General features: G+C 41.0%; 1 protein-coding gene across 1 annotated transcript in view; it reads right to left on the bottom strand.

Moving 5' to 3' along the window:
• Nucleotides 1-9,662: 9,662 nt before the first annotated feature.
• LOC310870589 (myosin-7-like) overlaps nt 9,663-10,808 on the bottom strand; it is a gene marked incomplete at its 5' end in the record, with an annotated part of 30,539 nt that continues 29,393 nt past the window's right edge. Inside the window, one exon of the mRNA XM_083781834.1 lies at nt 9,663-9,743. Coding sequence (XP_083637960.1) covers nt 9,723-9,743 — 21 coding nt within the window. The 3' untranslated portion in view covers nt 9,663-9,722. The remainder of the gene's footprint in view (nt 9,744-10,808) is intronic.

Here is a 10,808-nt window from a genome sequence, read left to right as displayed (position 1 = left end):
TTTCAGATAAGACAAAAATCCTCCAAATGGGGCTGGACTATTAGTGGCTGGTGTTTCTATTTGTTGCTTCCACCTTGTGACAAACAAATCGAGGACACTGAATGGTACACAGCAAAGTAAGGGGAGGGCAGTGGCCTATAGGGAGATCAGAGATAAGGCTACACTCGAGATCAAATGATACCATCTGCAGTAAATCAATGTTGTTGTTGTTTTTTTACATTGTCCTGTAATACTCTAAAATACTCCCTGTGGTTTTATGAGGTAGCTGCCCATGTGTTTGGTTGCTTCATTTAAAATGGTAAAATCACCGCATCGGAGCCACATGGGATACAATTACTTTGTTTTCGTTTTAAATCATGTCCTTGGCTCAACTTCACTTTCTAGTCATGTATGACACATGCTGGACATGCTGTCAAAGAACATGGCTGTGGATGTAAATATCCTGAATTACAATCCGAGATAAACAGCTCAGAGAAGCTCTAGCATGTGTTGTAGTGCAGAAGGCATTTTGTAGAGGGGTTCCGAGGCAATGAAGAATTGCAGCTGTTGTCTACCAGAGCTATGGTCGGAGGACTTATTGTCACTCACCGAGTCACCGCTATTCTACCCAGTTACTGTAAATCTTCAGGCCTTGGTCTCTACTTACAGTCATGGCATTGTGCCATTGCCTTGACGACAGAGATAACCCACCCACCAAATTCTTGTCTGAATGTTTTTTTTTCTATGATTGAGGAGGGCAGCTTTGTACGGGTGCTGATATATCTGTCTCCTGGCTCTTGGGATAGATGAGGCATAACAGGTGCACAATTGTTCTCGTTTAACGGCGATGGATATACTGTATGATGACATTGCTGTACCAAAATAAAACGTCAACATGTCAGGGAAGTTCAATTGGAGAAAGTCTAATCAAATGTGTGTTTTTGTGAAAGCAGTGGCCTCGCTAGCATACAGCATAGTATGGTGTCTGTCAAGTATAGGCTACATCCTAGTTTTCATTATGTGATCTACTATTAAAAAAGTTAACTCATTTCAAATTACGAGTTAAAGCATTAATTGGCTAATAGGCTGGTCAAAATCTGCTAAGCATGTCACTGTACATTTTAAGGACAGGCAAAAGTTGTTCTTCCACACTATCTTTTTTTAAATTATGACAGACTTTTTCAAGTCATGTTCATTTGAATAGGATCATGGGCGGAGCTTGAGGGGGTTCAGGGGGTGCACTGCACCCCCTGGCAAAAAAAAAAAAAAAAGGTTTTTTCTTTTTTTTTAAACTTAACTTCTGGCTTCTGACTGTAGTTTGTAATCATCTCTCTTATCATGATATGATGACTCACTGTATGGCTGTAGTGCATGTGTGTATGTGTGTGAGCTGCTGTACTACCTAAAGAACTCATTTTTGGGGGTTAGGGCATTGTAAAAACGTGCGGGTGTCGTTGGCCAAGCAGTCGCACCCCCAGGCGTCAAGTTCAAGCTCCGCCTATGAATAGGATAGCCCTTAATCACTGCTAAAGTTTTGAAGGGATTTACAGGCCTTCATTTAACAAAAACACACAATCCACACCGCCCCTTATGTGTGTGCGTGTGTGTGTGTGTGTGTGTGTGTGTGTGTGTGTGTGCGTGCATGCGTGACCCTCAATCAGGTGAGGAAAACTGCCAATACAGATTCATCGAAAAAATAAAGTTTCACAGAAGAGGGATAGGCGTGGGTTAGGTGCAACATTTTTAGTAGAAATATGATCTATTTCAGTATACATGTGCAGTACCAGTGAAACAAAAAGACACAAAAAACTTCCATGAACTACTGTTGCAATTGTAATAATAATATCCTTTCATTAAAAGTTTCAAAAACATTAAAAAAAAAAAATCTCTCAAGAACAGATTATGTGCTGCGCTACCAAATCTGTCAGCAGGGTCATTCAGAATAGTTGGTAGTGGGAATGAAAACACAGGCACACCACAGGAAGTGGAGGGCTGAGGGCGGGCCAAACCAGAGTAATGTAGTAAGAGAGTGGCGACACTAGCGTTGACTCCCATTGTAACAATGGAATGTGGAAGTGCTCATTCTATCTCAATGGAATAGTTCCAGCCATATTAGGAGCAATGTTTGGAACTATAGCCCATAGGGCACCCGCTTTGTCTCAATGAGATAGTTCCAATGTTTGGAACTATAGCCCATATGCACCCACTTTGTCTCAATGAGATAGTTCCAGTGTTTGGAACTATAGCCCAATAGAAGAGAAGGGAGACTAAACACAACAACCTTATTGTATAGTAAGTAAGTAAGTAAGTAAAGTGTATTTATAGAGCACCTTTCACAGACAATTACAGTCACAAAGTGCTTTAACAACAATACAATTAAAACAAGTCAATAGTCAATAAAACAAGTCAAGAACTAAATCACTAATAAAGTAAGACAAAATAGAGTTAAAATAAAGGAACTATGGAAAGGCCTGTTTAAAAAGGTGAGTTTTCAACAGTCCTTTAAAAATGTCCACAGAGTGGGAGCTCATTCCATAAAGCCTATAGGGGCAAAACCTGCAAATATAGGATTATATGTTACATTATACTGTGGACACATTACGTGTTATTCATTAAAAAAAATAAGTTACATTAGTGAGCATTAATTCAATCAAATACATTTTTGGTTGCTTCATTCTTTGAATTTATTTGACATTATGCCCACTAAAAAAAAGATCCAAGATATTGTATCTGGTCTATTCTTAGCTTTATTGGTGTGGGTTTGGTATTCATCTGTCATCGTGCTTAGTTAGTGCCGCCTGTCTGCCCATCAGTCATCCATTTCATTGTCATTGCATACGAGTAGTAAAGTAACCCGACTCCTGGTCACATGCCCCCACCATAATTTAATGTGGCCCGCAGGTTAATATCAGAATACTGATATATATTATTGCAGCTGTTACAATTCCAAACATGTCACGCATTAATTACTTGCATTACAGTCTATATACGGTATGTTTAAATGTTTTTTGTCTTTTTTTTATGTCCAATATATTTGTATTTAGTTCATAAAGTTAACTTAACTAAAACTAAATGCATTTGAAATTAAATAAAAAGGTTACCTTTCAGGATTCCAGTTCAAAATGAGCAAAGTTCAAAAGGTATTGCACTGCGACACATATTGAGCTTGTAGATTGGCTATTACAATTTAGGCATAGTATCTATGTCAACTATACATACTATACTATATTATACAATATACATGTGTACTATAAAGTGCTATGACTACATAAAATGCAATTCTAGTGCTGTCTACGTAACGAGCTATAAGTCTGTCTAAAATACTATCTAAGTCTACATAAAGTGCTATCTAAGGGGCTAGGCTAGGGCAAGTGCTACGGGCCATGGTGGAGTCTGAAGTTTTGGAGCCAGAAGGGAGAAGAGTTTGGGACGTGTGGAGCGTTGTCCCGGGGTTTTTAGTGAAGGTACCTCCAGCTTCCCTGCGTTGGCTGATCTGAGTGAGCGGGAGGGTTTGTATAGGGTACGATCATACTTGTGAGATATGGGGGAGGCATACCTTTGTTTGCTTTGAATGCCAGCATCAGATAAGGGGGGAGACGTGTCTGGTTTGTCTGGTTGAAGACCAAGCGAGCTGCGGCATTTTGGATCAGCTGGAGGGGCTTAAGTGCACATGCCGGTAGGCCAGTTAGGCTATTTTTGCTATATAAAGTGTGTTCATGTTTATTAATGTGTCCCTCTGGAGTGAGTGTGGAAATATAGTGGCCCTCTCCATCGTCAAAGTTGCCCATCCCTGTCTTTGACAGTTGACAGAAATAAAAACAAGGATTATCACCTTATCACCTCGATAAGGCTTTGTTGATCAGATATACACAGTGAGTGGAAAAGCAACTATAAAGATTTGTAGTCGTCGAAATAAATCCAATAGGCAGCCAGAATATGATGTCGACTCAATTTACAATTAAGGCATTTAGCAGACGCTCTTAATCCAGAGTGATTTACAGCAAGCAAGAAAAAAAAAAACATATTATCAAAGATTCAGATTTTACAGGGGCCAGTTTCGAATAGCAGCCGTCCGTAGGTGCCCTTTGAGAGCGGTTTTGAAGGAGTCAAGGGATTCACATGTCTTAATGCCTGTTGGTAGGGCATTCCACATTTTGGTGGCATAGGAGCGAAAATAATTTAGTCCCTTGTTTGTGCCGAATCTGGGTTGTACATGGTTTGTTGCACTCCCTCTGGTGTTGTGGGTGTGGACTTTGTTTACATTAACCCATTCCGATCGGGAACTCATTTTGGTGTTAGCATCATGTTATGCTTTAACTATTGAAAAATAGCAGATCTACAAGCTCATAGCGTGCCACTGAGTGGCGTGCTACGAGCTTGTAGGTCTGCTATTTTTTGAAAAATCGAAGAACGACTGACATTTTTTTAATCTGATCTCAGGTCAGAATGGGTTCATCAGACCAGTGTGTGTCCGGTGGAAACCTCGTATGAATCTGATCTCGGGTCAGAATGGGTTAAGGAAGTGTCTAGACAGGTACATGGGTATCTTGGTGGTGTATCGAATCTTGTGGACCAGACGTCCAGACCCATTGCAAGATGATTGAGTCTGAAGGTGGGTTTTCATGCGACGGCGGAAGATTGGGAGTGTGTCTGCAGTTATGTGGATTTGCTGATGTTTCCTAACTTTCCTATACCTGCTCTATGAAGCTCTCGTCATACTGCTCACACTAAACAGATTTATCTTTCATGTGTGTGTGCGCTCATGACGTGAGTTAGTAAAACTCTTTCCACACTGACCACAAAGGGAGTTTATATTCAGTGTACAACCTTGTGAACTTCTAAATCATTTGCATTATCAAAAGCTTTTCCACACACACATACACTTGTCAGGCTTGTGAAAGGGTTCAGGTCAGGTTAACACTCCACACATGGCACTCACTCCCTCTGTCTTTGATGTTCTCTCATTAACGCGCAGTCGCGCACGCGTATGTACACGGGTGCACACACGTGTGTGCGCGCACACGCACACACACACACACACACACACAAACATCTTTATTTATATTCATGTCTCTCCACAGATCACATGAGGACAAGAAGACCATGCATGGATTGGACCGGTACCAGGCTTCTATCTATGGATCCTAGAAACACACAGGACCTGCAGTAGCTCGCCCCACTGCTCCACTGTTTAATACGCCACATCAATAAGGTAAGCATGTGCAAAAGTTGATCAAACTAATTGATTTAATTGAAAGTATAGGCCTATACAAAATAATCTATTTGGGGATATTTTTATTGTGTTAACTTAAAGGACCACTTCACCACTTTTCAACCTATCTTCATATAATAGGTCCTCACTAATAATCATGAAAAACATTGGCGCAATTCTTTTCTACTCGGTCTGCGTCTCATAGGAGGGCTGTGGGCAGTTCAGAAACCGTCTTCCAGTGACATCATCGATGGGGAATACAAGCTAATAAAAACAGCAGGCTTTCTAGTCCTGAAAAGTTGCAATGCGAAAATGGAAGCCATCGTTCTCACGATAATGAAAATCTAAACATTTTTGTAAAAAAAATCTTGTTTAAAAAATACTCTGCCTAATGATGATGTCACTGGAAGACGGTTTCTAAACTGCCCACAGCCCTCCTATGAGACACAGACTGAGTAAGAAAAAATCATGCCATTTTATCATGATTATTAGTGAGGAGCTATTATATGAAGATAGGTTGAAAAGTGGTGAAGTGGTCCTTTAACTACTTTCAAACTGGCATCAGGATGTTTCCTTTTTTAAGCAATTTTTTATATTATATACAACGCTGTCAAACAAAATACAGTTTTAATTAATACAAAATCTAATTACAGCATAAATGTTTAAGAAGTAGTGAAAATTGCCAATCCACAAGCTCACAACACGGACCAAAGCGACGCATTGTGAGCTTGTAGTTCGGCTTATTTTGTGTGTTTATGTTGTATTTCAGAGCGGTGTTACATAGATTAGTGTATGCATGTGTTTATGTATTGCATTTGTGTTTTATCTGTTACTGCTTTCCTGTTTATGACAGTCAAGGGGGTGTACCTTCTGTTTTTTTAGGTATTCTTTTTAAAGCCTATAATGAGCCATTTTTAGACTTGGTTTTAGATGGGGTTCTATTCCCTGCAGTGTGTTACTTTGGCATTTACATGAAGCCCATGCTATTGGCCCTCAGATATGTCACATTGAGCCAGGCAGCTCACTCCATGTTGCTAAGCCAAGGTCATCATGGGTTCATTGATTCCATGCCAAGGTTGTAACAAAGATTATTAATTTATAAAGATGGGCCAACTTCATTGGAGCCACTAGAGGCCGAATGGTTCACAGAGCCTAGGGCCTACAACATTTGTAGGCTTTTGTAGCCATGCCTACTTTATAGGCATGGCTACATGCACTGACGTCATGTGGAGCATTGAGAGCATTATATGGCAAATATCATGATTCCCATTTCCCAAATCAGCCCCCATCAACCAACAGTCTAAGACAGTTATGGGAAATTATATTATTAAGCATTGGAACACACATTTTATTTCATGTCCATTAATATCACGTTATAATATTCACATATTGTCATTTTAAATGTGGGGCCAGCGCCCCCTATGTGTTGTCTGTTAAATTGCAGATGGACAGAGAGAGGCTTCCGGACTCCTCTCAAATCTCGCGATAGTTTATTGCTGGGATAAAGTAGATTTTTCCTGATTTGTCTCGCTAAAAGAAGCCCTTTTACTATGAATATCTTGTAAATATTGTGTGCCTTGTGATGATTGGGTCCAGTATTTAGTTCAGTGACCATGGAGTTAAGGAATGGTTCAGAAGCTGTGTTCACGTTCATTCTCCCATTAGAAATGAATAATAATAATAATAAGGAATGGATCAGAAGCTGTGTTCACGTTCACTGTCCCATTGGAAATGAATAGACTCCAACATTCTTCTTCCCGTCTCCCAATAATGTTAACGCCCACCTCACGCAGATACGGGAAGTAAAGCAAAGTTGGCCTCTCTTGCTATTGGCCTCTTGGGTTGTAGGCTACCGCTCTCTGCTCCAATGCACGTTGACATTAAGCAAAAGGACAAGTGTGATGGAAAAGGAGCCATGAAGGCAGCCAGGTCGCCGTTATAATCTGTTAAGATTCTCTCTTGATGGTGCAGAGGTCGTGGGTTCAAATTCCAAACTCTGCCAAAGTCTAGATTACTCTTTACTCCAATGCACAGTTAGAAGTTAGAGGGTCAAACATCCAGAACAACACAAGCACCAAAGAAACCTTCTTAACCCTAGAACACTTTAAACACGGGTGATTTTCACCCGGACAATTATATTTTTCTAATTGTCATAATGTCTCTTATTATGTCTGAGCCGAGTTGACGTGTGTGGGTCTTTCAGTATACCCCAAGAGGAGAATTAGCAAGAGAGGCCAACTTTGCTTTACTTCCTGTATCTGCGTGAGGTGGGCGGTAACATTATTAGGAGACAGGAAGAATGTTGGCGTCTATTCATTTCTAATTGGAGAGTGAATGTGAACACAGCTTCTGAACCATTCCTTAACTCCATGGTCACTGAACTTAATACTGGACCCGATTATCACAAGGCACACACTATTTACAACATACTAAAATGGCTTAAGTCTCAAATCTACTTAGTTAATGACATTTCTTTATCCCAGCAACAAACTCTCGCAAGATTTGAGAGGAGTCCGGAAGCCTCTCTCTGTCCATCTGCAATTTGACGGACAACACATAGGGGGCGCTGGCCCCATATTTAAGATATGTGAATATTAATAATATTCACATAACGTGAAATGAATGGACATATTAAAAGTGAGAAGCAAACTACACCTACTATATTTAGGAGACCATTTGTAGGCTGTGTGTACCATTTGTCCTCTAGTTTGTTGGCCCATCTTCATAAATAGACCATCTTTGGTATACCTACATGATGCTCTGTGACATCATAGAAGGTGGTTTGTTTCCCTGGTTTTTCTCTACAGGCAGGCGTTTGGGTGAATTTCACCCGTGTGAAGTGATAGAGAAAAATCCCATACACTCACAATGGGATTTTCTTTTTCACTGGACCATTCTCACATTTCCCAGGAATGGGTGGACCAAAGGAGAAGTTCCCAGCTCCATTTGTTTAGGAATATTTCAACACACACACACACACACACACACACACACACACACACACACACACACACACACACACACACACACACACACACACACACACACACACACACACACACACACACACACACACACACACACACACACACACACACACACACACACACACACACACACACACACACACACACACACACACACACACACACACACACAACGATCTATTTTTCGTTGTTTTGTGAAAAGTCTAGATGACCTGAAGTTGCCATGAATTGCTGTACTTATTTTACATTGGGTAAAATATAGCCGTGTATAGTGATGGTGTGGGGCTGTGGTCCTCTACCTGTGAGATGGGGGTATTTTGGCACCGTTGTACTTCTTTATTTAATTTATTTATAACAATCATAACCATAACATTGTATGCCTGACAACCTGCACCTGCGTCAGTAGTTATACTGTAAATGTTGCTTTTGAAGTTAACTTGAACAACTGAAATATTAATTAAATTGAATAATCAAGATTTCAAAGTACACATGAAAATGTTGTTTTTTTTTAAGTTCCTGAGTCAAGTATCAAAAAAGTAATCCCCAAGAGTAATCAAACCAACATTTTTAGATCTTCTCTTTTCCAAAAATCACGTAATCCATAAAGTCATCAATAAAGGCAATGCATTGCTCAAAAAGGGGAAAAGGTCTATTCCTCACCCAAGCTTCAAGTCAGGAGGTCACAGCAGGTTCCCCATTTGTCCAAAAGGTTTGTTAAAGAGACTCCAAACACTCTTTTTGATACCTACAATGGAAATGCCTGGCCGCCGCACTTCCTGTAATTTTATAGCTTGTATCCTGGTACCTCACTTCCTGGAACTATTGCTAACATGCTTTTTCCCCACAGCTCCCCCTATGCTCAAACCTTGTCAACAGAAACTTAATGACCCTGGTTTCACTACACAAAACAAAACATAACAAAACATATTTTCCGTATACTATACATTCTGGGGGTTACATATTCAACCATTATTTTAACCAATATATTCCCTTGTTATCACCCAGTATGTTATGTTCATTTTCATTCAATACTCATCATACCAGGAAAGGAAATACATTTCTTCACACATTTATGTGGCAGTGTCACATATATATATTTTAAATTTATATACAAAGGTTGCGAAACACTAGTATAGACTGTTCTCCACAATCATACTCGTCTCCCTTCCCAAGTCATTGTCACAAATTGTAACTTCCCGTTAAACAATTTCCCAGTTGGCCTTTTGCACTCCTTTTGCACATAATTATTATTACGAATCGTTTGATTTTAACCCAGTCTGTACGGGAACCCCTTTTGGTGTTTTAACTAAGCATCATGTTATACTGTCAGGTCTAAATACCACTGGGAATTTGAACTGACAGATCTACTGTGAGTAAAAGTGTAATTTGATCCATGGTTTCTTAGATCCATGAAATGAACGACATGCACACATGTTTATTTGAATGAACTTTTGCTTTATTCTACAGTTGCTTTGGATACGGAGGGGGAGGAGCTTAACCATATCATAGAAGGTGAAAGGCTCTCCGGAGGTCATCGGTGAGGCTCACTCCTCATCGAGCCCTTTCTGTGATGAAGGACAGCAGAGAGAAAGACAGCAGAGAGAAAGACAGCAGAGAGAAAGACAGCAGAGAGAAAGACAGCAGAGAGAAAGACAGCAGAGAGACAGCAGAGAGAAAGACAGCAGAGAGAGAGACAGCAGAGAGACAGCAGAGAGAAAGACAGCAGAGAGAAAGACAGCAGAGAGAAAGACAGCAGAGAGACAGACAGCAGAGAGAAAGACAGCAGAGAGAAAGACAGCAGAGAGACAGACAGCAGAGAGAAAGACAGCAGAGAGACAGACAGCAGAGAGACAGACAGCAGAGAGAAAGACAGCAGAGAGACAGACAGCAGAGAGACAGCAGAGAGACAGACAGCAGAGAGAAAGACAGCAGAGAGACAGACAGCAGAGAGAAAGACAGCAGAGAGAAAGACAGCAGAGAGACAGCAGAGAGAAAGACAGCAGAGAGACAGCAGAGAGACAGCAGAGAGAAAGACAGCAGAGAGAAAGACAGCAGAGAAAGACAGCAGAGAGAAAGACAGCAGAGAGAAAGACAGCAGAGAGAAAGACAGCAGAGAGACAGCAGAGAGAAAGACAGCAGAGAGACAGCAGAGAGACAGACAGCAGAGAGAAAGACAGCAGAGAGAAAGACAGCAGAGAAAGACAGCAGAGAGAAAGACAGCAGAGAGAAAGACAGCAGAGAGAAAGACAGCAGAGAAAGACAGCAGAGAGAAAGACAGCAGAGAGAAAGACAGCAGAGAGAAAGACAGCAGAGAAAGACAGCAGAGAGAAAGACAGCAGAGAGAAAGACAGCAGAGAGACAGACAGCAGAGAGAAAGACAGCAGAGAGAAAGACAGCAGAGAGACAGACAGCAGAGAGACAGCAGAGAGAAAGACAGCAGAGAGACAGCAGACAGACAGCAGAGAGACAGCAGAGAGACAGACAGCAGAGAGACAGCAGAGAGAAAGACAGCAGAGAGACAGCAGACAGACAGCAGAGAGACAGCAGAGAGACAGACAGCAGAGAGACAGCAGACAGACAGCAGAGAGACAGACAGCAGAGAGACAGACAGCATAGAGACAGCAGAGAGA

Source organism: Protomyctophum parallelum, assembly GCF_964188405.1.
Source record: "Protomyctophum parallelum genome assembly, chromosome: 14".
Lineage (NCBI taxonomy): Eukaryota > Metazoa > Chordata > Actinopteri > Myctophiformes > Myctophidae > Protomyctophum > Protomyctophum parallelum.
This window is presented reverse-complemented; position numbering and strand designations above follow the sequence as displayed.